This window comes from Mrakia frigida, assembly GCF_051309035.1.
Source record: "Mrakia frigida strain ATCC 22029 unplaced genomic scaffold BDY24scaffold_1, whole genome shotgun sequence".
NCBI classification, from domain to species: domain Eukaryota; kingdom Fungi; phylum Basidiomycota; class Tremellomycetes; order Cystofilobasidiales; family Mrakiaceae; genus Mrakia; species Mrakia frigida.
The window spans coordinates 127,837-151,826 of record NW_027481280.1 but is presented as its reverse complement, the minus strand read 5'-3'; the positions used below and the strand labels follow the sequence as shown (position 1 = coordinate 151,826).

Sequence of the window (23,990 nt, the reverse complement as noted above, 5' to 3'; positions counted from 1 at the left end):
CTCCCACGAGCCAAGCAGCTTCGAAGTTCTCAGAGTTCCGTTTTTACTCTGCTCTCTTCGCTCCTCGCCCACTCATCCTCCCCTCCTCCCCCTGGATCCAACCTCCCGCCATGTGCTAAATCAACCAAACCTCCCTTCAAACGCCAGCACGACCCTTTCCCATATACTTTACTCCATCGACTCTCAAGCTCAGCAGGAATGCTCTCGTCTCAATCAGGAGGTCCTCCCTCTTCCATCACCTCCTCCTCCTCCTCCGCTCCTTTCCTCCCTCTGCCTCCTCCTTCTTCGACTCGTCCACCCTTCTCACCTCCTTCCGCCACCACCATGGCGTCATCCTCTTCCTCCTCCTCCTCGACCAGCCAAGGTCCTATCCTCCTCTCTCTACCTTCCCATCTTCACATCGAGGACGTTTACGTTCAATCAGGTCGGCCAAAGAGAGCTCAACTCGAAGTCCGGAACGACGGACCTGATGAGCTCAAGGTAGAGCTCGGTAGCAGAGGTGGAGGAGAAGTAGAGTTCTGGATGGAACCACCGACGGAGAGGAAGGATTCCAGCAAGAGTTAGTACTCTATTTGGACTTCGAAAAGAGGGAGGGGGAAAGAAGGAGAGAAAGCCTCAACCTCACACGAGCTGATCGACCCAACTCCTCCTCCTCCTTCTTTCCTTTCTTAAAAGGTTCCAACGTCTCCCTCCCCAGTTCTCGTCAATCCTCCAGCTCTCATCGAACCGGCTCTCCTCTCCCTCCAACCACCCAACCTCTCAAATCCATCCTCCTCCAACCCTTCTCGTCCTCGTCGATCAACTTCACGTTCGTCCCTCCTCCGCCTCAATCCTGTTCCCCAGCAGCCACCGAGGAACCAGCAGCTCTCGTCACTCCCAGGGCCGCTCCCGTCTCGGATCTCCTCTTGGCCACACCGGTAGCAGGAGGTGTCCTCAGAGGAGCGATGCAGAAGGCTCCTACGTGGTGGTTGGACGGAGAGGAGGGAGGAGCTGGAGCTGGAGCGGAACCTCCCGTCGAGTCGGTCGTGGTGCTGGCTGAGAAGGAAGCTGCTTCGCCGCCGTCGGTGCTGGATGGGTTGGACGGAGTGCATGTCTACGGGATTGCTGGGATGGGAGGAGAAGGATCGTCAGGAGACGCGCTCAGGTCTTCAACGTCGGTTCATGGCGACCTCGTCTTCGTCGCTTCGAGAACGTCTTCCCCTCCCACGGACCCGTCGACTCTGGATCCCGATGGACCTCAACCTCTCGAGGAATCCTCCCCTCTCCTCGAAGCCGACAGATCTCAAACCTTCACCGTCCCTTACTCGGCCTCCGTCTGCGAGAGCATCTTCCTCGCCTCCGCCGTCGACCCTTCCACCAACACGGCCGTTTCCCACCCTCTCGAACCCTCCACTCCCTTCCAAGGCTCCCTCTCTCACTCCTCTCAACTCTCCCTCGACTACGGAACCTCCCTCCCTCCTCGGTCAGCCCTCTCTCGAGAGTTCATCGTTCGAAACGCGTCCGACATCCCGCTCCTCCTCTCGTGCGCCGTCGTCTTCGACTCGTCGCCCTGGCAGGTCTGGGCTGCTCTGGAGGATCTGGATTCGGGAGAGAAGTTCCCTCTAGGAGGAGAAGGGACGGACGGGAGGAAGGTCGTTCTCTTGCCGTCCATCGCATCGCTCGAGACGAGGAGGTTCACGCTGGCGGTCTTCGTCGGAGCAGACGGAGCGGGAGGAGACGAGTTCTTCCTCGACGTGCTGGTCTGCAACCTCAACAACCCGAGCAACACCCTTCTTCTTCAGGCGTCAGGGAGTACAGCCGTCGATCCTTCGGCGGAGCAGAACATCCTTCAGGTCCTGTCGGGTCCGTCGGTCAACTTTGGGAACATCATTCGAGGGAGTTCGATTCGACATCTCATCCGGATCAAGAACACCGGGGACGAACCTATCGAGGTGACGTTGGGGAAGGAGGTGGGGTGGGATGTGAAGTTCTTGTTTGGAGGAGTGAAGGGAGACGAGCTGTTGAACGATGAGGCTCTGGGAGTGCCGATGGAGTCTTCAGTTCCGAGAGGAGGAGGAGGAGGGGACTTGTCTTCGAGCGTCGGAGAAGGAGGAGTTCGAAGACCTACAGTCTCCAACGGCAGCAGGGACGACTCGGACGCTTCGAGTCATCAGCAGATCAACTTCCTAGGACGAGGAGCAGCGCCGTCGACGTTCGTTGGGGGATCGGAATCTGGAACGCTCCTTCATCCCAAACCCGTCGTCGCGGGTCGCGTCTTCCCTCCTTCCTCTTCTATCACCACCACCCATCCCACCTCTGGAGCTCCTCGAACTTCCTCTCCTTTCCGATCCCCTTCCAACCTCTCCTCCGCAACGGAATCCAACGGCAACGGCAGCGTCGACGGCACGTCCGCCAACTCTTCCCTCCTCGACTCCTCCCTCGACCGATCACTCTCTCGAACCAACTCTCGTCGGTCCGACGACCCTCCACCACCTCCTTCCCCGTCCGACAAACCCACCACCTCCACCTCTTCCTCCTTTCAACAATCCGCCTCTCCAACCCAACCCACCTCCCCTCCCCGCTCCTCTCGCTCAAGCATCCTCGCTCCTCCCAACCCACCCAACATCTCCACCCACGAATCCCTCCTCCGTCGACCCTGGGCCCTCGAACCCTCCATCTCCAACATCACCGCCAACCAGATCGAGGAACTCATCATGCGACCTGGAACCGAATATCGAGTCTGGCTCTCGTACACTCCCTCGCAGGACATCCCCCTGTTTGTGGATCCGGGATCGTTGGTTTCGACGAGTTTCAGAGTGACGTTGGATTACTCCCCGTCGAGTTCGTCGTCGACGGTTGCGGCGAGCAGTTCGAGTAGGGGAGCGTTGGGGAGCAGGTCGACGAAGGCGGTTTATAGGAGGAGGAAGATTCTTCCTTGCGCGGCGTCGGTGTGCTCGACGAGTATCAAAGTTACGCCGTCGGTGTTGGATTTTGGACAGGTGACGGTTGGGAGTAGCAAGTGAGTCTCGTTCTCTATCCTTGTTCTCTTCTCTTCTCTCGCTCGACCTCGTTCGTTCGTTCGTTCGCTGACCCGACGCGTCTTTGTTCTTTCGAACCCCAGATCCTCCTCCATCTCCATCTCCAACCTCTCCGATCTCCCAGCCAAGATCGAGCTCCGGTTCATCTCCAAGGTCCTCTCGGCTTCGAGGATCTTCATCACCATCCCTCCGAGGGAGTCGACGACGGAGAAGATTGATTTCTTCCCGAGGAGAATCAACCCGAATTACACCAAGCAGCTCAACGTGAGGTCGTTGTTGGATAGGTCGAAGGATCAGATGGTGAGTCCGGTTGTGATTCGAGGAAGGAGAGAGGGGAAGGAGGAAGAAGGAGTAGGAGGGAGGGAGGCTGACTCGAGTGCTTTGCTTTGGGACGACGAACAGGTCGAGATCCACGCTCAGAACGTCGACCTCGATGGAGTTACGCTTCACTCGCATCTGTACAAGATCTACACTCCTTCGGGACTCAACTTCGTCGGTGAGTCTCTTCCTTTCTTCCTCGTCTCTCGACGCGTCCGACTTCCGAACCCTAAGTTTCTTCTTCCTCTTCATCTTCCTCGCAGACTTCGGTTCCGTCGTCCTCAACTCCCCCGCCGTCCGAACCATCACCGTCAAGAACGTCCAACCCTCCGACCTCCTCCTCCACTTCGTCGCCGCCCAACCCGAAGACCTTTCCATCTACGCCAAAGCGTCCGAACTCCCTCCTCCCCTACCCTCGTCGTCCACCCACGCTCGTCTGGATTCCGGGGAGACCGTCGTTCCGGATCCTGCCGCGGAGAAGTCGGTCTCGAAAGCTCCGCCGGTGTCGAATCGGGAGAGGTTCCTGGATAGCATGGCTGCGAGGGAGGCGGGAGGGGAAGCGGAGGTGAGGTTCCCGGCGGTTGTGGGGAGGGTGGGAGGGAGGCAGAGGGATAAGAGCTCGGTGAGAGGTGGAGCGGGAGGAGGAGGAGGTGCGGTTGGGGAGGGTGAAGTGGTCGTGCCGAAGCCGATCAATATGGTGAATGCGATGAAGAAGGGGAGTAAAGGGAGGACGGTTGCTGTGAGTCTTGCTTCTCTTCTTTTCGTCTCGTCTCCTTTTCTTCGCTGACTTTTGATCGATCTTCTTCCTCTTCTTCCTCTCCCAGCTCTACGGAAACGTCGTCATCTTCAAGGATCGTTCCCTCCTCGCCGGATCCGAATACCTCGACCTCGCCGGACCTCCCCTCTGCTCGCATCGTTCCCCAACAGCCAGCCAACGGATCCACCTCCTCACCACCATCGAGAACGAGGACAAGTCGAAACTCTCAGGCAAGTTCCCCAAGATTGCGAAGACGATCTTCGGAGGAGAGAGCAAAGCGACCAAAGCCAAGGCTGCGACGACCTCGACGATCAACCACTCCTCCTCCGCTTCTTCACCCCTCAACGACACTTCTCCTCCCTCGTCATCTTCGACTTCCAAATCTAAACCTCCCTCGACACCAAAGAAGAGGATTCGCTCGACGACTCACCAGCCAGGAGAAGGATCCGAATCTGGAGCCGTCGGAGGAGTTTCGTCCTCGACTTCAACCCCAACCAGCGTCGGTCAACCCTCTTCCTCCTCGTCCTCCTCCACCCCAGCCGCTACCTCCACCCTCGTCGACGAGATCCGTTCTCCAGCTCTCACAGGCAAGCGCAAACAACGTCTCGCCGAACCCGTCGACGCAGCAGACGTCTCCCGTCTCTCCCTCGACGAACTCCTCTCCGCCATCGAGCACCGCGACCTCGTGCAATCCTTCAAAACCGGCTCCTCCAGTTCCCGAGAAACCGAAGAACTCTACGTTCGCACGACCATCAACCTCAAACTCGCTCTCCAAGCGGCCATCGACAACGGAAAGCTCGTCGCCGTCACCAACACGGATCTCCTCATCGCTGGGGACGGGGATAGGCAGTTGGTGCTGGTGATGAAGGCGAAGGGAGCTAGTCGGCCTCAAGTTCAGGGAGATAGGAGTAGGAGGCAGGATAGCAAGGTGTTGATTACGTTGAAGGAGTTTGAGGAAGGGTTGGGGGAGAGGTTCCCTGGATTGGCGGTGGAGAAGGAGATGCTGCCGGTGAGGGAGTTGTTGGTCAGGTCTAATATGACGAGGAGGTAAGTTTCGGGTTGTGTTTGAGGCCGAGTGAGGGAGGGTGGGAGAGAGACGCGTCGCGTTTTCTCTTTCCTTTCGTTTCCGTTGACCGTTCAAGGACTGACCTTCGTTCTTCTTCTTCTTCTTCTTCTGTGTTTCTGCGCGTCACAGTGTTCTCGATGTTGCTCAGACGCACATCAACTTCGGGAATCTGGAGAAGGGAGATTCGAAGTCCAAGACGATCATCATCCACGTTCGTTCTTCCTCTTTCTCTTTGAACACCCTTCTCTATCCTCTCGAACCCTCAACTGACCTTCCGTCGTTACTCTTCTTCGTTTCTTGGTTGCCTCAGAACCGAAGCGAGAGCCCTGGTCTCTTCCGGATCCGACTGAGTGGGAAGATCAGTTCAAACGACTTCAAGCTCGGAGAGGGTCGGTACGGAGTGGTGAGTCGAGTCCTTCTCTTCTCAGAAGACCTTCGAAGATGCTGATCTTATTCATTCGCTTCTCCAGGTCGAACCGTTCGGGAAGAAGGAGGTCGCAGGCTTCGTCTTCACACCGTCGATGCCAGGTCTCTTCAGCGAATCGCTCATCGTCGAGAACGTTCAGGATGGAGACAACGATATGGTCGTCTCGGTCAAGGCTACCGTTCGAAAGACGTACTCGTGAGTCTCTCGAGCTTTCCCCTTTTCTTCGAGACCTCTTGCTGATCGCGTCTCGTCCTCCTCTCTTTTCTTCTTCAGCTTCTGGGTCTCCCCTCTCGACATCGTCATCCCCGACGTCGACTTCACCAAGCCCCTCCACGACTACTCTGGTCTCTTCAACATCACCAACTCCTCGAAAGGCGACCGATCCTTCGTCGTCGAAGTCGACCCTCCCTCTCCCGACCAAGCCTCCCCTTGCTCTCTCTCGATCCAGCTCTCCGACGGAGAATCCAAAGCTGCTCTCACCAAAGCCGAGGACGAGGAGCTGGAGAACATCCTCCAGAAACTCAAGATCGCTAGGAGAAAGGCCAAACCCGACAAGATCGAGAAGTACGAAGCTCGACTCGTCGAACTTGGAATCCCCATCCCTCCTTCGACGGATCCTATCAGCGAGCCTTCCACCACCACCACTCCCACCGCTGCCTCCCCTCCTTCCTCAACGGCGAAGGAGACCACGTCGGCAACCCCAAAAAGCTCTTCCCCTCCTCAAACTCCCATCACTACGCCTCCTCCTTCCAAGATCGCAACTCCGCCGAGTTCGACGACGAGGATCGCGGTTCCTCTTGCTGCTGGACAAAGTCAGACGTTGAGGACTGGGTTGTGTGCGTTGTTTGGTCCTTCGGGTCCTCCTTCGTCGAGTGAAGGGGAGGAGGAGAAGGTTCTGCCGGATTTGAGGTTGACGTTGAGGATTTGGGAGAAGAAGTGAGTCGGCGCGTCGAGTTCTCCGTTTCTGTTGTCTCCTCTCGAAGTCCAAGCTGACCTTCTCCGCCCTCTCTTTTCTCGTTATCCAGGAACTCGGACGATGTTCGAGTGGTCACAGTGATCGTCGGTCGTCGGAAACCTCCAGCACCAGCAACACCGTCACCTCCTTCGACCTAAAGCTCTCTCTCTCCCACGCTTCGCTCCCTCCCTCTTCACGACCTTAACGACTGATCTTCTTCCCGATCAACTTGTACTCTACTCCAACCCTTATCTACCTACTTACCTTACCTTACACGATGTGCTCGGTTTCGCCGTTCTTCAATCCACGTTGCTCTGTATTTCTGTCGTTCGCGTTCGTCTCGTTCCTCTTTTTCTTTGTTTTGCTCCTCAGTTTCTCGACTTGACAGCACCACCACCCCATCCAAACTCAACTTATCTTTCGCACTTGCATGAGCCGTTCCTCTCACTCACTCCTACACACCTTATTTTCACGTACGTCGATGATGATTTGCTTCTGATCATGTCTCTTTTGCTGGAGTCACGTCGAAGTCTGAAGTCGAAGGAGAGGAACGTCCGGTCGAGCGCTGGAGACTGTAGGTCAGGATTTTCTCGTTATTTCTGAGAAACGGTGAGGCTCTGGGACGCAAGAACTGATAGGAAGAGGAAAACCTGCCAGAGCTCGAAGTAGAAATGGGCCCGTCGTGACCCGGTCGTCGCCGCCTCGAGTCGAGCTCGTTTTCGTCTTTCCTTCAACGCCAACAGTCGACTCCAACCTCTCTGCCAGCTTTTGTTCTCGCCTGACTAGCTCACGACTCAGAGAGCTCCTTCTCACCCTACATTCTGTGTGTACATGATCTTTCGACCCTTCAGCAAAACGAACGAGCTCACCTCATCTGTTTGAGCTCAGCCCTCCCTTCCTTCCTTCGATGCTTCTCCCTCGCTGCCTCTTTCCTTCCACCTCCTCTCCTCTAAAAATATCAACGCTACCTCCTCTTTTACCATCTAGGCGATATCTCTCCTCTTCTGAGCTCCCAGAAGTCCCTGAGCCGGTGGTGCTGCCCTTCGAGCTCGCAGAACGAAAGGAGGGGAGGAGGACAGACGAGGCTCTTGTTATCGCTCATGGCCTGTTGTGAGTTCTCTTCGGGCCCCTTTTAGATTCGCAGGTCCCTTTTTGAGCTCGTGGTACTGACCCCTCGATTGCGGGATGCTTGTGTTGGCTCCAGCGGCTCGAAACAAAAGTGAGCTTCACCTCTCGTCAAAATCGACAGTCTCTGAGTCTGAGCCGCCTTGTTTACCTTTCCCTTTCGACGTTCTTTCAGCTGGAGATCTCTCATCAAGACCTTCGCTCAGGAGCTGGGGATGCATGTGTATGCTCTGGTTCGTATCTTGCCGTCGAAAGGAGCTCTCGTGGTTGAGAGAGAAACGTCGAGCTCACCTCTCCTCCTCCTACCCCCCCGACGCGACGGACGACGGGCGAGGTTTGATCTCATCACTCGAGACCTTCCTTCTTCGCACGCTCATCGCATCCCATAACAACTCTCAGCGTTCTCACGCGTAAAATTTTCGTAGGAAGAATTCGGTTGAATTCTCTCCTTTCCGTCCTCCTGGGCTGATGTCAGCTCGGTCTCTCGTCCAGCTCGAGCTTCTCTCCTTTCTCCCTCTTCCTTCAAACCATCACACCCAATCAAGCAGTCAGTTCTGCTTTTTCTCCGATATCCTCTTCTTCACCCAATGCGAACCTCCTTTGTCTCTCGACTCTTGCAGATGGCTCCTACACCTGTAAAGAGGTACGACATCGTGGTAATCGGAGGAGGATCAGGTACGTCTTCCCTTCTTCTTTCCTTTCCCTCTACCAAGAACAAGAAGGTGGATAAATCGACAGGAGGCTGATCTTGTCTTCTTCCCGTCATTCTTGACTCTCGAACATAGCTGGAAGTGGAGTCGCTGTGAGTCTTTTGTGGCAGGGCGGAGAAGCACGAGGAAGGAGCTTCGAGCTCAACTTCGTCTCCCTCCCTTTCCTTTCTTCTTCTTCTAGCGATACGCTGCGAAGTTCGGTCGAAAAGCTGCGATTATCGAGAGCACTTCGACTTACGGCGGGACGTGTGTCAACGGTATGGCCCACTCCCTTTCGTCCCTCTCTGACCTAAGCTAACCCGTGAATCGTTTCTCGCTCTCTCCTTCACCCCAGTCGGTTGCGTCCCGAAGAAGCTGATGTTCGTGGCGACTAGCTCTCTCGAGAGATTTGAAGGCTTTCTCGTTGGAGATCAAAGAGACGAGGTATATTTCGAGATCTTTCTTCTCTCCTCTAGAAAATCTCACTTTACTGACATCTCGCTTTGTCCTTCAGCTCTCCGGAAAGATTGGAGATGCTTTCAAGTGGGCTCAGATCAAGAGATTGAGAGACAAGGAGGGCCGTTTCATTCTCTTTTCTCCCTCCCAGACGAGCCGAAACCTAGCTGACACTCTCGCCTCGAACCGCAGGTCGCTCGTCAGAACGGAATCATCAAGGCCAACTTCGCTCGAGAGGGAATAGACAGGATCCAAGCGCACGGCAAGCTCCTCTCGCCCACTCTCGTTCAACTCACTCCTACCGACGCGTTCGGAAAGCCCAACGGAGAGCCTTACACCATCGAAGGAACCTACATCGCTCTCACCACCGGAGGAGCTCCTATCTGGCCTTCCGAGACGGAGATCCCTGGAGCGAACCTCGGAATCACCAGCGATGGCTTCTTCGCCCTCGAATCTCGACCCAAGTCTGTCGTCGTCGTCGGTGCTGGCTACATCGCTACCGAATTGAGCCAGATGTTCCATGCGTGAGTCGATGGGCACCCATCATCTTGAGAGGGAGCGAAGAGCTGACCTTCTCTTTTCCTTTTCTCGACGCGACGAGCCAGTCTCGGAACCGAGGTCCACCTTGCTCTCCGACACGAAAGGGTCCTCAGAACGTTCGATCCTCTCGTTCAAGACACCATCGTGAGTCTGCCTTCTTCTTCTATCTTACTGAAGCTGAATCTCTCTGTCTCCACGATCTTTCCAGACGTCTCACCTCGAGAAGACGGGAATTCACCTTCACACCAACACCCACGTCGCCTCCATCACTCGAGCAGATCCCAACTCTCCTCTCACGGTCACCTTCAAGTCTGCCATCGACGGATCCACTTCCACCCTCGAAGTCGATCAGCTCCTTTGGGCGATTGGTCGAGCTCCTGCGAGCAAGAACCTCGGCCTCGAGGAGCTGGGAATTCAGACCGACGAGAAGGGAAACATCCTCGCCGACGAGTGGGAGGAGACGAACGTGAAGGGAGTGTTCTCCATCGGAGACATCTCTGGTGAGTTTTATACCGCCCTCCTTTTCGGACGAGGTCGAGAGATCGAGCTCACCCAATCGTTCGTCTGCTCGTCGCAGGCAAGCTTCTCCTCACTCCTGTCGCTCTCGCCGCTGGGAGAAGAGTCAGTGCAAGGTTGTTTGGAGGAGAGAAGTACAAGGACCTCAAGCTCTCCTACGAGAACATCCCTACGCGAGTTCTCTTTCTCTTTCTTCTCTCCGACGCGTCCTCGTTGACCTTCGGTTTGTCTTCCTCGTTTGCAGCGTCGTCTTCTCTCATCCTCCCGTCGGCACCATCGGTCTCACTGAACCTCAAGCTAGGAGGAAGTACGGTGACGAGAACATCAAGATCTACAGTACCAAGTTCAAGGGTTCGCCAAACCATCGTCCTCAGCTTCTCCCTTCAGTTCGACGCGTCCTGACTTTCCCCTTTCTCCCTCGATCGTCGAACGAAATAAGGTCTCCAATTCGCCATGATGGAGAACGAGGACGCCTACGAGCCTACTGCTTACAAACTCGTCTGTGCTGGCCCCGAGGAGAAGGTCGTTGGACTTCAGTGAGTTCGAGCAGCTCTTTTCTCTCTTCTTCTCTTTCCGCGTAGCCTCTTTCACTGACATTGGTTCGCGTTCGCAGCACCATTGGTCAAGGAAGCGACGAAATTCTTCAAGGATTCGGAGTTGCCATCAAGATGGGAGGTGAGTCTCATCATTCTGAACCAGTCGGTTTCGTACACCTTCAGGCTTGACGACTCACTTCCTCCTTTTCTTCCTTTCCTTCCTTCTCTCCCATCAACAAAGCTACCAAGAAGGATTTCGACTCCTGCGTCGCCATTCACCCCACTGGTGAGTTCCAGACTCGATTAGGGCAGTTCGAGGAGGAAGCTCGACGCGTCGCTGACTCGAATCTCCCCTCCTTTTTGGGCAACCTCCCAGCTGCCGAGGAGCTCGTCACGATGACTTGAGACGCTCCGGATTTGGATTTGGGACGAGAAAGCTCTCGATGAGCTTGCTACTAGTTGAGGCTTGATGACATGACGTTGCTTCTTTCTGTTTCTTTCCCTTCGACGTTGCGACGCGCTGGGTTCTCTTTCGGAGGAGAGAGAGAGAGCTGAAAGGAAGCATGAAACGGTCATCAAATGGTGCGAGCTACGAACAGATACTTCCTCTAGTATATGTTCGATCCTCGAGAGACAGAGAGGAGAGGAAGATCTTCTTGATGTGATCTGGCAGGGAGTCGACGAGGGACGGGAGGGCTCCCTTCGAGTAGTCGGCGTTCGAGACCTGAAGAGGGGAGACTCTGATACGATGGGAGTTCCTCGTTTAATGCCTTGAAGAGCGATGACTCCCCTTTCCTTTCCCGGGGATGTCGACGACTTGGGAGAGGGGAGGAGAGGAGGAAGAGGCAGGAGGTAAAGAGAAGGAGGAGGAAGCGGCCATGGTGAGGCTGGAGGAGAGGCAGGAAGGGGGCGAAGATCAGCTCTTTCCTCGTCGTCTTCGCGCTCAGATGGAAACCGGCAACTCACTAGGTCAAGAACGAGATATACTGAAGAGTTGAGGAGAAAGAGGAGATCTTGAAGAATCGATGATGGCCGTCACGAGTCAAAGGAAGGAAAACGAAGTTGGTGAGCTTCGACCTTCCCCTCCCTCTGTCTCCCATCTCCTCTTTCTCCCCCTTTCCAACAAAACATGTCCGACTCTCAAGCTTCCTCCTCTTCGAATCCTCTTCCTCGCCACGACTTCTTCCAGTCGGACGAGAAGTTTACTCTCTCCATCTTCGTCAAGGGACTCAAGCCCGAGGATGTCAGCGTCTCCTTCAGGGAGAGATCCGTTCGTCCCTTCCTCCTCTTTCGTCTCCTTGCCTGCATACACGCTCTCCCTCTCTCTCCAAGTTCGCAGCCCATCCATTCAGGCTTTCGACTCTCTCTCTCTCCTCCCATTTTGAGCTCCCGATACGAGCTGACTTTCCTTCTTTCTCTGCTCCACCTCCCTCTCCAGATGAAGCTCACTCTTCCGAACGCCTCTCCTTACGACATCTCTCCCTTCCCTCACCCCATCGACACCGAGAAGTCAACCTACAGAGTCTCTCCAGTTAAGGTCGAGATCGTGTTGTTCAAGAAGGATCTTGGGATCAAGTGGAGTGGGCTGACTGGCGAGGGAGATCACGACGGAGGTGAGCTCGCCCTTTCCTTCCTTTCCTTTCTCCGACTCCTCGCCCTCCTCAAGCTCAAGAAACGCTGACTCTTGCTCGCTTACTGGTTTATATAGGCTTCCCTTCTCCTCACTCGAAGGAGGAGACTACTCCAGCTGTCGCTCGTCAGAAGAAGGATTGGAGCAAGCTCGCGGACGAGGCGATCAAGAGCCCTGTCGACGGAGAGACTGTTCGTTCTTCTCCTTCTGTTGTTATCTGGCTTTCGTGCAGGTGACGGAAGCTGATCAGCTTGAGCTCTTTGTTGTCCTTGCTTCGGCTTTAGGACCCTGCTGGAGGAGACGAGGCCGTCAACGATCTGTTCAAGAACATCTACGCCAACGCCGACGAGGATTCTCGAAGAGCCATGATGAAGTCGATGCAGGAGAGTGGAGGTGAGTCTTAAACCCCCCTCCTTTCGAGGGCAACGACTTTTCAGCATGAATTGAAGGAACTCGTTGTCGGGAAGCAAGAAGGAAATGAACTCGAGCTGACCTCTCCTCCCTCCTGTGTCTCTGCTTCTCTCACAGGAACCACGCTCTCGACCAACTGGGGAGACATCGGAAAGAAGAAGACCGAGATACAGCCTCCCACCGGGATGGTTGCTAAGAAGTACGAGATGTGATTCGGCTCCTGTTGGAGGACGTCGCGTCGAGTCTCCGAGGTTCTTGCTTCTCTTTGCTTTCATCGCTGCCTACTTCGCTTAGCTCGCTCATACCACTCATGCCTACTTACCTTTCCCTTAGCTGCTTCTCCATTATCTGCTTAACTTTTCTTCTCTTCTCATGCTTGTCTCTGTGCGCGTCTCTCGTCGCTCGACTCTCGCCCTCGCAAACAAACCTTTTCCCTGTTCGTCAAACTTTCAGAAAGCTCGACAGCAATTTCCCGAGCTTATCTCCCTACACTTGACCTTAAAGGACTACAACGACTTGAGAAAAGCTTCGCTTTGATCTTCTTCGTCTCTTCAGTAGAGGGCAACCTGCGAGCTCGAAACACCCTGTCCTCCCTCCTCCCTCCTTCCTCCCAACGACCAGCACTCCTAAACCCCGCCAATCCCTTTCCCTCTCCTCTTCCCATCAAAAGCAAGCCATGCCTCGCTCCCGCTCCCGGTCCCCGCCTCCTCGACCTTCCAACTCGACCTCCAACTCGTACAGATCCAACCGGTCCCCACCGCGAGGAGGGGGAGATCGTGATCGAGGCTACACCGCTGCTGATAGAGAACGAGAAGCTGCTGGAAATCGAAGGAAGTACGATGAGCGTAGTGATAGGGATAGGCGAGGGGGAGGAGGTGAGAGCGGGAGTGGGAGAAGGGATGCTAGAGAGGTGAGTCTCGAGAGGTTGAGCTTCGTCTTTCCTTCCCTTCCTTCTCGTCGAACTGACGTCTCCTTGCTGTTTCGAATGCTGTTGAACAGGGAGGACCAGTGATGAAAGAACCTTCTCCTCCTCCAGCAGCCAAGGAAGCTGCGAAACCTAACTTTGGGCTTTCTGGGTCAGTGTTGAGCTCTCCTCCTTCATTGTGTTGAGCTGCTCGAAGCTGAACTTCCCTTTCGTTCGTTTCCGTTCGACGACGACTGCAGAGCACTGGCAGCTGAGACGAATACAAACGCAGCTGGAGTGACTCTGAAGTACAACGAACCTCCCGAGGCTAGGAAACCGAGTCTGAACTGGAGGTTGTACGTCTTCAAAGGGAAGGATCAGGTCGGTGAGTTGCTCGAGTCTCGTCATTCTTTTCCCTTCCCTTGTCGAAGTTTGAAGCTGATCAAGGGTTTTGTTCGGTTGGCTGCACTGCAGACATCTTCCATATTCATCGACAGTCGGCCTATCTTGCTGGGAGGGATGCAGCTGTTCGTTTCCCTGGCCTCCTCGAACAGTTCGAACGAACGAAGCTCACCTTCTTCTGTTCCTTCCCTCTCCTTTATTTCTTTACGCAGACGGTAGACATCCCCATCGCTCATCCCTCATGCTCGAAACAACATGCCGTCATTCAGTTCCGTCTGATCCGACATAGGAACGAGTTTGGAGACGAGAGCGTCGCCGTCAAGTGAGTTCGCGTTCCGACCTGTCTCGAGACGAGCCAGTCCTGACCCTGCGTCTCTCTTTTTCCCTTCGATTCCAGGCCCTTCATCATCGACCTCGACTCGACGAACGGCACCTTCGTGAACGACAAGGAGATCCCTGCTTCGAGGTACTACGAGTTGAAGGCTAGCGATGGTGAGTCCTCTCTTCCCAAATCCTCCCCGTCTCTTCGCGTCATCGTCCAGAGCTGACCTCTCCTTCGTCCCTCTCGCGTCGCTTCGCCAGTGCTGAAGTTTGGACAAAGCACTCGAGAGTACGTTCTGCTGCACGAGGAGGCTGCCTGAGAGCTTGCAGGGAGAGGGTCTGGCTGGACGAGGAGGCTGCTTGAGAGGGAGCAATCTTTTGAGGTTCTATCTGTTCAAAGAAGTATGTACCACGACTTTTCACGTTCTAGAAGAAGGAGAGGAACAGGAAAGCCGAGCAAGAGGAGAGAGAGGAGGAGGAGGAGGAGAGGACGAGACGCGACCGCTATTTCGAACCACCAAGGTCCTCCCTTCGACCGTTCGTCGTTTTGCTCACCTCTGTTACTCACCTGATCCCTTCTTCGCTGCTTTCTACCCCTCTCCTTTTTTCCTTGAGGAGAAGGAGAAGGCAGAACGTGGGGCGGGAAGGAAGGAGCCAACGAAGTCAGGCGCGTCCCTTCGAGCCCAGGCCTCCCTCATTTCGCTTTCCTTTGTTCTCGCTTCAGCAGCAACACCATCAGGAGGTTTGACGAACAAGGGACGCCGGGGTTTCTCTCATTTAAACCCAAACTCCGTCCTGAAACTAAATTTTCACCTCCTCTTTCTCAGACCTTCTTCGAACCCCTGGCTTCGGGAAAGAGTCGAGCTCCTTCCTTCCTTCCCTAGGCCAGACTTTTGGCGGTTTTTTTGGTGACGATTCTTGCTCTCTCCCAACCACCACCCTTCCCACCAACCTTTCCCTTCCCTTACAGATGCTCGCCACTCCCCTTCCAGATGTTGTACGCATCGCTACTCTCCCTCGATCCTCCCTCTCATCCTTCCATCTTGCGAGGTTCTCTTCCTTGCTGAAGAGCCAAGGGTTCATGAGCATGTACGTCCTTTCTTTCCTTCCTTCCTTCACCCTCTTTCGCTTGTTGGTGTTTTCTCTCTGAGGCATGGAGGAAGTGGACACTGGGATAGGAAGAGGTCGAGCAGCAAGAAGAGGTGGCAAGAGGGCGGGAGAGGGAACAATCTTCCTTCCGGCAAAATCGAGTCTCCTTCTTGGCCTCTCTCTTTTAGCCATCTTCTCCCCTCCTCTCTTACCTCTCGTCTCCTCTTCTATCCTATCCGATCCTATCTCATCTCGCTGACTTTCTCTCTCTCTGTTCCACCTTCCTTCATCTGCGACAGAACGTCCAACGAGAACGAAATCGCCTGCACCGGATGCTGCTCAGTCATCCTCGCTCTCTTCGCCTCCTCGGACCATCCTTTCGGAGATGTCTCGATCTCTCATCGATGGAGGGTCTTCAGGGTCGATAGCGATGGGGAGGGATCCGTTTCAGACGACGGGAACGAGGAGACGAGGGCTGTCGAGAGTGTGAGCGAGGGGATGGGCAGGGCAGGGATCAGCTGCTTCTACACAGCGTTCGTTCAGCTTTTCTCTCCATGCTCGATTCTAGTAGACTCGGATCTGACTTTCCCGCTTCTTCTGTGGCTCTATTTGTAGGTCGATCGAAGCAGATTTCGTCCTCGTCGCCGAAGAGGACTTCGCTCGAGCGTCCGCCGTCCTCCTCTCCCCTCTCCACGCCGCTTCGTCGCCGTCGAAACTCGGATCATCAAAGGAAGAGGAAGACGACCCTTTCTCTCTCGACGATGAGAACGACAACGATGATCGAGTCGAGATCGTTCGTTCGGGATCAGAGGAGGCGGACGCGGCGTCGTCGACCTTTGGTTCCTCCTCCTCCTCCTCCTCCCACCCCATCGACGTCGCGAAATCCAGCATCAACCTCTTCGACTTCGGTCCTCCTCCTCCCGTCGGAACACCTTCTCACTATTCGTCCTCGGCAGCCTCTCAAACTTCCCTCGCATCCAACTCCTCGCTCGCCTTCGATCCTCCTCACGACGCCTCGTCCCAGTGGACGATTCCCTTGTCTTCCTCCTCCTCCGCTCTATCTCTTCGACGAGCATCTTCAGCAGCAACCGCCACTCCTCGCAACATTTCCTCCCTCTCTCCAACCTTCTCCCACATCTCATCCACCGGTCTACCTCCTCCTCCTCCACGAATCGCACTTCATCCCGCACACCTCTCGATGGTCAAACTCCCGCCTTCCTCCTCCTGCCGACGCAACCACGCCCTCGACGCCGTTCAACTCTTCATCTCGGACGTCGCTGAAGCGGATCTCAAAAACGGAGGAACAGGATCAGTCCCGTCGTTCTTTTCTCTCATCAAGGACCAAGGCTGCTTCTCCGTCACAGGAGACCCCATCCTGATGGAGAAGAGGTTCGACGAAGTCACGGACGATCAGCTTCAAGAAGCGAAGGACGGAGTCGCTCAAGACGAGGAGGATCAGAGACTCCTAGCAGCAGCGGATCACGCCAAGCTCGCTCGACCAGGCCACCGTCGAGCCCAGTCGTGTCCCGGTCCCTTCGACTTCCTCCCTTCGACGACCATCAGCACTCCCATCCCTCTTCCCTTCTCTTCCTCATCCAGCAACAACTCCTCCGCCGTCTCCCTCGCATCCCCAGAGGAGGATCTCATCTTCGACGGGGAATCGGACGTCCATCCCTTCGAGCACGACGAGACGAGATCGTTCGTCTCAGCTGCCACATCAGCCTTCGACGAGGACGCGTCGTGCATCTTGAGGTGCTTGCAGGTTCATCTTACTGGAGAGGAAGGGTTCAAAAAAGCTGGGATCATCAGGAGGTGAGCTCTTCTTTTCTTTTCTTGAGAATCGATCTTCGACTGACCGTTCGTCTTCTCTTTCTCTCGAACAGATTCTCGTCTCTCCTCTCAGCACACTCCATCCCAATGGTCTACTACTCCACCGCTAGGTTTGCCAACATCCTCGTGAGTCGTTGTTTCTTTCTCTCGCATCCTCGAAACAAAAACGCGACCTGACGCGTCTCTTTCTCCCCTCGTCTTCTTTCGCTCAGGTCCCCAAAAAAGACCTTCCCCTTGCCCGCCGAATCCTCGAACACGCCTAAAACGATCCTTCTCTATCTCGATTCATCGCCTCTCTCTTGACTTATATGCACGCTTCCTCTCCTTCCACCTTATGTAGTCCCATTTTCGATTCGTTCCATCTCACGACGCGTCGGTTTCTCCTCTTCTCGTTCACGCCCCTGTAACTCTTAGCTCTTCCGAACTCTAGGTCTCGGATCAGTAGTGGTTTGTTCCGTTGGTCGGTTTGGTTCTCTTTTGGCAGTAGTACGAGCTTCGGCAGCTCTCTCTCGTTGATCTTCGTTCGGTTCTCGTTCTCAATCCGTCACGTTTTCTCACCTTTACGACCTTACACCCCCACCCTCTCTTGCTATCCCCCCGCACATCTACTCTTATCCATTTCTCTCACTCAATCACCTACGCATTTATCCCACTACCCCACTCAAAAACTCACGCTCTCTCTCTCTCCCTCGTACTCCTCTGTTTTCGTCACCCCCCGTTGTTTCTCTGTTTTTGTTCCGCTTTGTTTTCCTTGCATACCCCGTACCCTACCCAACCTTGTCTCGCTCCATGTTCACTTCGTTTATGACGTCTTGTTCTTGCTCTTTCGACAGAAAAAAACATCCTTCGAGAGAAGATAACGGCCACATTCCCATCGAACGAACCAGCCGACCCAGACCTCCGAAAGCAAAACTGATCCAGAACGTCCGTCCCGTCGAAGCGAGGGTTGCATCCGTCGTTTCCTCCCGAGGTTGAGGATACAGGTACCCGATCAACGCTTGACCCACTGTTTTGTTTGAAAAAAGGAAGGACGTCGGACGAGTCAGCGTTCGAATCGCGAAGGGAGGAGCGAGGCTAAGACGAACCTTCTCCTTCTTCCTAGCCTTGGGCTGACCAGTCTTCTTCCTCTCGACCATTCGATTATCGACCTTCAGAAGCATAGCTGCGAAGAAGAAGAAAATACGGAGGGACAGGAAAGAGAGTCAGTGTCGGTTCGATCAAAAAAGAGACGCGTCGAGCGTCTTCGTTCCTTCTTCCTGAGCTTCTCCTTTCGACCTCAGAGGCGACAAAAACGAGCGGGAAGGACGAGGAAAGACTCGATACTCGATGTGAAAACGAATCGGGAAACTCACCAGCATGAAGAGCCTCCTTCGCCATCGGTTGATGAACCACAATCCCTCTCGCAATCCCCAACGACACCGCTCCAGCCATACCCGTCGGTCCACCACTAGGCACCAACGCGAAGATGTTGAACGCTCCCAGCAGCCTGGCGACCTTGAGAGGTCGAATGATCTGCTCCCTGTCCTTTGGATTCGTGAAGTATCGATGGAAGGGGACGTTGTTGATGAGGATTTGTCCGAGGAGAGGATCGGAGGGAGGAGGAGCATCGGTGGTGTTGACGACGTTGATGGTTCCGTCTTTGGGTACGGATCGATCTGGGGAGTTGGAGTTGGAGGCGACGGGGGTGGAGGATCGAGAGGCTTTGAGAGCGTCGAACATGGCGATCTCGGCGGCGAGCTTCTCCTCCCAGAGCTGCTCTTGGGTAGGAGGAACGAAGATCTCTCCTTCGGCGAGAGGAGCGTCGACGTCTTGGGGAGGGGAGGAGGTGGTTTCGGTGTCGGTGATGATGGTGGTGGTGGTAGTGGGTTCGGGTTTGTTTTCCTCTTCCACCGCGTTGAGCGACCGTCCTGCCGACTCGAGCTTGTCCTTCTCCTGCAACTCCAACAACTCCCTAGCCACCTTTTCGAACCTCTCCTTCTTGTCCTTCTCCTCGTCCCAGAGAACCTCCACCGGCGACTTGGGCGGAGGCATCACTGGATCAGGCAGCAATCCATCCCTCTTCCTCTTCGCCAGGAGCGCCGCCGCCCTGTCGTCCAGGTACTTGAAGACCGGTCCCAACGACGCACTTCCAGCCGCTCGTACCGCAGCCTTCCTAGCCTCCTCCTGAACCCTAGCCTCCTCGACGACGATCTGTCTCGCTGCCAACCTCTCGGTCTCCGCTGGGTTGTAGAAGGTGGCCGCGAGAGCTGGAGTGAACTGCATCCAAACGTGGGCTTTGCTCGTCTTCCTCGTTCCAGTGGTGTGAGATCGACCGGCGGCGTCGACTGCTCGTCTAGATTTGTGACCTCCTGCTGGTCGATCGACGGAGGAGGAAATACGTTTGGCGAAGGGAGCGGTGAGGAGGTTGATTTGGTCGACGGTCGAGGTGTCGGTGGAGAGGTCGGCTGCCTGTCGAAGAGTGACGAGCTTGTTGAGGACGTCGGCGAGTTTGGTGTATTCCACGGGACGGATTCTAAAGAACAGTGAAGAGGTAGAGTCAGCAAGGCTAAAGGGAAAGGGCGAAGGGAAAAGACAGAAGGAAGGAAGGGAAGACGAAGGTCGCGGGTCCTTCCTTCGTCGTTCCCTCGTTCGGAAACCCGAAACTGTGATGCTAAGGGAGGGAGAAGACTCACTTTGGGACTTTCAGTAGAAGCTCTAGCTCGTCGCCCGTCTTCCAGGAGTTGGCGCCATCGTTCCTGATGGCTGGTTCTGTCGGACATCGAGCGAGAATCAACCTCTCCTCAATCTGTTCGGCGACCGTCTCGAGCCTCTGGAGAGCGACGTAGAAGTTGGGCTTTCCGGTATAGAAGTGAGACGGAGGTTTAGGTCGAGTTTCGATAGGGGAGATGTCGTGAGTAGCCTGTAGGAAGAAGGAAAAGGAAGACGAAGGGCGATGAGAAGGTCAGCTCGAGAAGAAGGAAGGGAAGGAGGAGAACGACCGTTGGAACTGACCTGATGAGGGATGTAGGCCATAGAGTACGATCTCGAGAGGTTCGGTATCCTCGACAGAGGCGTCGTACGAGAGCACCGAGCCAACATCCTGACAGAAAAGGAAGGGGAGAAGAGGAGGAAGGAAGGGAGATGTCGTTGAGGACGACCTCGGCTCGAAAAAAGGGAGGCGAGCTCACCTTTCTTCTTCTTCTTCTTTTCCTTCCCAAACTTCAGCATCTCCTTCCTCGAAAACCACGTCGATTCATTTTCGTTCGCCTCTTCTTCCTTGGGATGTCATCGGAAAAATCATCGAAGCGAACTGGGTCGAGCCTTCGGACTTGAGGAGCGGAACCGTCGACCTCTTCGTCCCAAGCTCGTCTTACTTCGATGCTCGATGCTCTTCGATGTTCACCAACTTCATTCAACCACTCTCGTCTTTCTTTCTTCTGCGTAGCTGTCAACAGCTTACGGGGACGAGATGAACCAGAGAGGAGGTGTTTTGGGAGGAGAGTCGAGAGGAGGAGGGTTGGGCTGAGGGGTTTCGAGTTCATCAGATCAGCTTTTCGTCTTCCGTCGGGTTGTCGAAACGAGCAGGCAGGCCTGTCCTCTGAAGTTCTCCTCAGACCTTTTAGCTGTCCCAAATCGCGGTCCTGCAGAAAGACTCGAGGGACGATTCGGCGGCGAGTCGACGCGTCTTTCTCGCACCACGAGGGCGTCTTGTTCAAGAACATCGTGTTACCACGATGAGATCTTGGTCAACGCTTTCTGTCATCGAGCGATCTGGCAGTCCTGTCGACCTCGACCTGTCTGAGGTCTTGTTGGGACGAACTTCGAGCTGAAACGGCAGATCTCGAAGAGAGCTCGCCTCTCCCTCCTCCTTCTTCCCTCTCAACCAACACAACAGCATCTGCAACCTGAACTGTCGTCATTCCTCTTCTTTACAGCCTCGGCCTCCGGTAGATCTCTAGCTTCCGCTTCGAGAAGCACACTCCCCTCTTCTTTGAAAGGAATGGAGAGAGGGGGAGCGTGAAGCTGAAGTTGACTCCTCTCCTTCTTTCCAACTTAGAGGGGTCGTTGCCCTTTGTCCTTTACCTTCCATCTTGTAGCAAAAGCACCACCCTTCGTTCTCCCCATCCCACCAGAGCAGGCTCTGCTGGATTCTCGACTACTTCTTCTGTCGATCGACCTTCAACTCGTCAACTCTCAGATGAGCACGGTCGCTCTCACGACCGTCTTCTCGACTTCCCTTTCGACGGCGCTCACTCCCAAAACAAGCGTTGTCGAGTCCCTCATCACCTTCCATACGACTACGGCTCAGGTTACGGTCAACGAGGTGAGTGTTTCTGTCTGAGAAACGACTCCAGGGACTTCGAAGGGATGGGGAGGAGGGAGGGAGGACAAGGAGGAAGGAGGAGACGTTGACCTTCCTCCTTTCGAGTCGACAACACACTCTTCGATGTCTCGCTGACCTCTCCTGTCCTTTCTTTGTTCTCGTCACGCCCTCGTATAACCTTAGGGATCTGGACGGACTCAGACAGACGTCAACGACTTGTTCAACAAAGGTGAGTTCCTCCCACAGACCTTCGAAGCTCATCTTCGCGCTCGAGCTCAAACACGTCTCGCCTTCCTTTCCTTTCTTCCTCCAGTCTTGACTCAAACCGTCGTCTTCCAAGAGACCCAAGTCTTCACCACTATCGTTCCAATCCAAACCCTGTTCTCTACTATCACCTCTCCCACTGCCAACGTTGCCGCTGCTACCACTGCGACTCGGACGATCCTGACTACGACGGCCGCCTCCTCTTCGACCTTCTCCTCCTCCTCCTCCTCTTCTGCGAACGCCGCCACGTCTTCGCCAGCAGCAGCAGCATCCTCCGCTCCCACTGGAACAGTAGCAAAAGAGGCCGCTTTCCAGGAGTCATCAGCAAGCGATCAAGCAGGAGGATCCTCTTCGACGGCGACAGCTCGAGCGCAAACAACCAACTCCCTCCCTTCCTCGGTCCCCACCAACAACTCCCTCACTGCTTCTTCCAACACCAACGACGGTACAGGGTCGAACTCTTCCTCCAACCCGAACGGAGCTCGGACGGGAGCCATCGTCGCAGCAGTCCTGATCGTGCTTCTTCTCCTGGGATTCGTCGCCGCGGGGATCTGGTGGTTCAGGCGGAGGAGAAGATTGCGAAAGGGAGGATTGACGTCTGGTTGGATGTCCCAGGAGAGGACTTTCACGTCGCTGGAGGATCCTGACGAGAAAGTCGCTGGACGGTGGATGAGCGGGTACGGATTTGGGAGAGGGTCGACGGTGGGTCCGACGACCTGGCCCGAGAAGAGTTTCATTGGCAAGAGGAGGGTGAGTTTGTTTCCTCTCTTGCTGTCGAACATCCTTTTGGATCTAACGATATCCTAACCTCGCTTCTCTTCTTGTTTTCGACGCGTCTCTTCAGTCGAGTTCTCTCGTCCCTCACATCCCCACCCTCTCTCCAGTCGCCACTCCGCCTCTCGCCCTTCCTCTCCCTCTCGACAAGAGCCACAACCCTTTCAACGATCCTCTCCCTCCAACCAAACCAGTCGATGCTGCAGCTTCGCTCCCTCCTTCAACCCTCAAGAAGTCGAACTCCATCCCTCGCAAAACCGTCCCTCCCGTCTCTCCTCTTCATCCGTTCGCGCCCAATCCTTCGAAATCGACCAACCGAGAGTACTTCGGACCAGGAGGTCGACATCCTATCTTCGCTCAGCTCGGAATGGGATCAGGAGGAGGAGGAGGAGGAACACCGTCGGACGCGTCGCTCCCAGACTCCAACACCTCCGGTTCCTCGCTCGACGACCGACACCTCTCCTTAACCTCGACGGATCGGAGTTCGATGAGTTCGAACCTCCAGTTCCACTCCAGCTTCACCGATTCCATCACCATTTTCCACCAGATCCCATCGCCAGAGGTCTCCCCAACCAACACTCGAGCTCCTCCTGGACCCCTTCGGTTCGACGACATCGGACCCACCACGCCCAATCCTTTCGAAGATCAACCTCCCATCGCTCGAATTCCTCGTCCCAGGATCCCGAGCATCACGCTTACCATGGCAACGGGCTCGATGTACTCGTCCACGACGACCGTTCCGAGTCCCAGCGGAACGGAGGATCCTTTCGCTAGTCGACACGATTCGCTCGCCTTGACGGAAGAGGGAGAGACGGACTCGATTAGATCCTCGAAATCCTCGTCGGAACTCCCTGCTCTCTTCACAACGGCGGAAAGTCCAGCGGAGGAGGAAGAACGAGAGTCTCCCAAGTCGTCGTCCTCGCCAACTCCGCCATCCTCCTCCAACTTCTTCCCATCCCCTTCGACTTTCTCTTCCTCCTCCTCCCACTCCATCAAACACCCGAATCACCACCACCTCCCTCATCAACGCCCACCTCCCATCCAATCCTCTCGCCTCGGCGCTTCCAAACCCGACTCTTCTTCCTCCTCCTCCGACGACTCAGCCCAACCACCCTCTCCCTCCTTCCCCTACATCTCCAAAACCTCAATTCCAACCTCTCCAGCAACCCCATCTACCGCCCACGGCATCCGCATGGTCCTCCAGAACGACCAACGAGCCACCTCCCTCTATCGAGACGCGCTCGAGAAGAGGAAGACCCTCGCTGAGAGTGTGATCAGCAACGACTCTTTGGATCAGTTGGGGAGTCTGTTGGGGCATGGGGAAGAAGGGAAGAGGAATGGGAAGTGGCCGAGACCGCCTGGGGAGGAGTGAAGGAGTCGCGTCGTCGCTTTCGTTCTCGTCGTTCTTCTTTCCGTTTCGCCTTTATCCACCCCTTCTTCTTTTCAACCCTTTTGCCCTTGCCTTTTCCATCATTTACTGTACCACTTCGTCTGTCCTTTGCTCGTTTTGAGTCCTTGCTCTCCGCTGGTCCGGATCAACGCCAACTCCACCGTCGCTCTCTCCTCTCCCTCGTTTCCTCTCTCCTCTACACACGTCTCCCACTCCCAAATCGGAGTCCTCTTCTTTTCAAGCTACTTTTGCTTCTCACGTAGTCTATTT

The 23,990-nt window shown here is 55.2% G+C and overlaps 9 protein-coding genes across 9 annotated transcripts; 7 read left to right on the top strand and 2 right to left on the bottom strand.

Moving 5' to 3' along the window:
* Positions 1–89: 89 nt before the first annotated feature.
* BDY24DRAFT_1322 (uncharacterized protein) lies at positions 90–6,782 on the top strand. Its single transcript, XM_076636013.1, has 10 exons — positions 90–559; positions 676–2,998; positions 3,101–3,317; positions 3,420–3,513; positions 3,599–4,074; positions 4,160–5,139; positions 5,288–5,369; positions 5,469–5,561; positions 5,629–5,780; positions 5,859–6,782. Exons 1-10 carry the CDS (start codon positions 199–201, stop codon positions 6,523–6,525), a joined length of 5,445 nt encoding a protein of 1,814 aa, XP_076501007.1. The 5' UTR covers positions 90–198; the 3' UTR covers positions 6,526–6,782.
* Positions 6,783–7,281: 499 nt separating this feature from the next.
* On the top strand, positions 7,282–8,196 carry BDY24DRAFT_373070 (uncharacterized protein). The gene is made up of 5 exons (XM_076638249.1): positions 7,282–7,363; positions 7,429–7,650; positions 7,745–7,759; positions 7,841–8,086; positions 8,158–8,196. Exons 2-4 carry the CDS (start codon positions 7,448–7,450, stop codon positions 8,052–8,054), a joined length of 432 nt encoding a protein of 143 aa, XP_076501006.1. The 5' UTR covers positions 7,282–7,363; positions 7,429–7,447; the 3' UTR covers positions 8,055–8,086; positions 8,158–8,196.
* On the top strand, positions 8,197–10,961 carry BDY24DRAFT_437360 (glutathione-disulfide reductase). Its single transcript, XM_076644261.1, has 15 exons — positions 8,197–8,212; positions 8,286–8,340; positions 8,451–8,467; positions 8,557–8,632; positions 8,710–8,798; positions 8,869–8,931; positions 9,003–9,334; positions 9,416–9,494; positions 9,559–9,850; positions 9,928–10,039; positions 10,111–10,217; positions 10,306–10,402; positions 10,480–10,541; positions 10,644–10,688; positions 10,779–10,961. Exons 2-15 carry the CDS (start codon positions 8,286–8,288, stop codon positions 10,805–10,807), a joined length of 1,455 nt encoding a protein of 484 aa, XP_076501005.1. The 5' UTR covers positions 8,197–8,212; the 3' UTR covers positions 10,808–10,961.
* Positions 10,962–11,497: 536 nt separating this feature from the next.
* SGT1 (co-chaperone SGT1) lies at positions 11,498–13,056 on the top strand. Its single transcript, XM_076638248.1, has 5 exons — positions 11,498–11,672; positions 11,841–12,015; positions 12,111–12,223; positions 12,317–12,425; positions 12,561–13,056. Exons 1-5 carry the CDS (start codon positions 11,532–11,534, stop codon positions 12,653–12,655), a joined length of 633 nt encoding a protein of 210 aa, XP_076501004.1. The 5' UTR covers positions 11,498–11,531; the 3' UTR covers positions 12,656–13,056.
* A 1-nt stretch (position 13,057) lies between these two features.
* PML1 (Pml1p) lies at positions 13,058–14,572 on the top strand. The gene is made up of 7 exons (XM_076638247.1): positions 13,058–13,353; positions 13,443–13,519; positions 13,608–13,732; positions 13,822–13,874; positions 13,962–14,071; positions 14,147–14,241; positions 14,332–14,572. The coding sequence occupies exons 1-7, from the start codon at positions 13,120–13,122 to the stop codon at positions 14,388–14,390; spliced, it is 753 nt and encodes a 250-aa protein (XP_076501003.1). The 5' UTR covers positions 13,058–13,119; the 3' UTR covers positions 14,391–14,572.
* Positions 14,573–14,831: 259 nt separating this feature from the next.
* On the top strand, positions 14,832–17,451 carry BDY24DRAFT_1249 (uncharacterized protein). Its single transcript, XM_076635960.1, has 5 exons — positions 14,832–15,159; positions 15,459–15,692; positions 15,775–16,971; positions 17,043–17,115; positions 17,202–17,451. The coding sequence occupies exons 1-5, from the start codon at positions 15,041–15,043 to the stop codon at positions 17,250–17,252; spliced, it is 1,674 nt and encodes a 557-aa protein (XP_076501002.1). The 5' UTR covers positions 14,832–15,040; the 3' UTR covers positions 17,253–17,451.
* Positions 17,452–17,834: 383 nt separating this feature from the next.
* On the bottom strand, positions 17,835–20,141 carry MRPS9 (mitochondrial 37S ribosomal protein uS9m MRPS9). The gene is made up of 5 exons (XM_076638246.1): positions 19,981–20,141; positions 19,662–19,888; positions 18,342–19,501; positions 18,075–18,151; positions 17,835–17,995 (listed from the first exon to the last, which is right to left on the bottom strand). Exons 1-5 carry the CDS (start codon positions 20,065–20,067, stop codon positions 17,981–17,983), a joined length of 1,566 nt encoding a protein of 521 aa, XP_076501001.1. The 5' UTR covers positions 20,068–20,141; the 3' UTR covers positions 17,835–17,980.
* On the bottom strand, positions 19,928–20,807 carry BDY24DRAFT_1154 (uncharacterized protein). Its single transcript, XM_076635894.1, has one exon. The coding sequence runs from the start codon at positions 20,688–20,690 to the stop codon at positions 20,190–20,192; it is 501 nt and encodes a 166-aa protein (XP_076501000.1). The 5' UTR covers positions 20,691–20,807; the 3' UTR covers positions 19,928–20,189.
* A 1-nt stretch (position 20,808) lies between these two features.
* On the top strand, positions 20,809–23,923 carry BDY24DRAFT_1155 (uncharacterized protein). The gene is made up of 4 exons (XM_076635895.1): positions 20,809–21,292; positions 21,476–21,521; positions 21,606–22,306; positions 22,401–23,923. The coding sequence occupies exons 1-4, from the start codon at positions 21,167–21,169 to the stop codon at positions 23,700–23,702; spliced, it is 2,175 nt and encodes a 724-aa protein (XP_076500999.1). The 5' UTR covers positions 20,809–21,166; the 3' UTR covers positions 23,703–23,923.
* Positions 23,924–23,990: the final 67 nt, after the last annotated feature.

Excerpts from the sequence above, each read along its gene's own strand:
- BDY24DRAFT_1322 (XM_076636013.1), top strand. The coding sequence starts at position 199 with ATGCTCTCGTCTCAATCAGGAGGTCCTCCCTCTTCCATCACCTCCTCC. Across the intron at positions 5,370-5,468 it reads CCAAGACGATCATCATCCAC|AACCGAAGCGAGAGCCCTGG; the intron begins GTTCGTTCTTCC and ends TGGTTGCCTCAG. Across the intron at positions 5,781-5,858 it reads ACCGTTCGAAAGACGTACTC|CTTCTGGGTCTCCCCTCTCG; the intron begins GTGAGTCTCTCG and ends TTTCTTCTTCAG.
- BDY24DRAFT_373070 (XM_076638249.1), top strand. The coding sequence starts at position 7,448 with ATGCTTCTCCCTCGCTGCCTCTTTCCTTCCACCTCCTCTCCTCTAAAA.
- BDY24DRAFT_437360 (XM_076644261.1), top strand. The coding sequence starts at position 8,286 with ATGGCTCCTACACCTGTAAAGAGGTACGACATCGTGGTAATCGGAGGA. Across the intron at positions 8,633-8,709 it reads CGGCGGGACGTGTGTCAACG|TCGGTTGCGTCCCGAAGAAG; the intron begins GTATGGCCCACT and ends CCTTCACCCCAG. Across the intron at positions 9,851-9,927 it reads CTCCATCGGAGACATCTCTG|GCAAGCTTCTCCTCACTCCT; the intron begins GTGAGTTTTATA and ends TGCTCGTCGCAG.
- SGT1 (XM_076638248.1), top strand. The coding sequence starts at position 11,532 with ATGTCCGACTCTCAAGCTTCCTCCTCTTCGAATCCTCTTCCTCGCCAC. Across the intron at positions 11,673-11,840 it reads TCTCCTTCAGGGAGAGATCC|ATGAAGCTCACTCTTCCGAA; the intron begins GTTCGTCCCTTC and ends CTCCCTCTCCAG. Across the intron at positions 12,426-12,560 it reads GTCGATGCAGGAGAGTGGAG|GAACCACGCTCTCGACCAAC; the intron begins GTGAGTCTTAAA and ends CTTCTCTCACAG.
- PML1 (XM_076638247.1), top strand. The coding sequence starts at position 13,120 with ATGCCTCGCTCCCGCTCCCGGTCCCCGCCTCCTCGACCTTCCAACTCG. Across the intron at positions 13,354-13,442 it reads GGAGAAGGGATGCTAGAGAG|GGAGGACCAGTGATGAAAGA; the intron begins GTGAGTCTCGAG and ends GCTGTTGAACAG. Across the intron at positions 13,733-13,821 it reads CAAAGGGAAGGATCAGGTCG|ACATCTTCCATATTCATCGA; the intron begins GTGAGTTGCTCG and ends GCTGCACTGCAG.
- BDY24DRAFT_1249 (XM_076635960.1), top strand. The coding sequence starts at position 15,041 with ATGCTCGCCACTCCCCTTCCAGATGTTGTACGCATCGCTACTCTCCCT. Across the intron at positions 15,160-15,458 it reads AGCCAAGGGTTCATGAGCAT|AACGTCCAACGAGAACGAAA; the intron begins GTACGTCCTTTC and ends CATCTGCGACAG. Across the intron at positions 16,972-17,042 it reads AAAGCTGGGATCATCAGGAG|ATTCTCGTCTCTCCTCTCAG; the intron begins GTGAGCTCTTCT and ends TCTCTCGAACAG.
- MRPS9 (XM_076638246.1), bottom strand. The coding sequence starts at position 20,067 with ATGTTGGCTCGGTGCTCTCGTACGACGCCTCTGTCGAGGATACCGAAC. Across the intron at positions 19,889-19,980 it reads TGGCCTACATCCCTCATCAG|GCTACTCACGACATCTCCCC; the intron begins GTCAGTTCCAAC and ends TTCTTCCTACAG. Across the intron at positions 18,152-18,341 it reads GAAGGAGGCTCTTCATGCTG|CTATGCTTCTGAAGGTCGAT; the intron begins GTGAGTTTCCCG and ends TCTTCTTCGCAG.
- BDY24DRAFT_1154 (XM_076635894.1), bottom strand. The coding sequence starts at position 20,690 with ATGTTCTTGAACAAGACGCCCTCGTGGTGCGAGAAAGACGCGTCGACT.
- BDY24DRAFT_1155 (XM_076635895.1), top strand. The coding sequence starts at position 21,167 with ATGAGCACGGTCGCTCTCACGACCGTCTTCTCGACTTCCCTTTCGACG. Across the intron at positions 21,522-21,605 it reads CAACGACTTGTTCAACAAAG|TCTTGACTCAAACCGTCGTC; the intron begins GTGAGTTCCTCC and ends TTCTTCCTCCAG. Across the intron at positions 22,307-22,400 it reads GTTTCATTGGCAAGAGGAGG|TCGAGTTCTCTCGTCCCTCA; the intron begins GTGAGTTTGTTT and ends GCGTCTCTTCAG.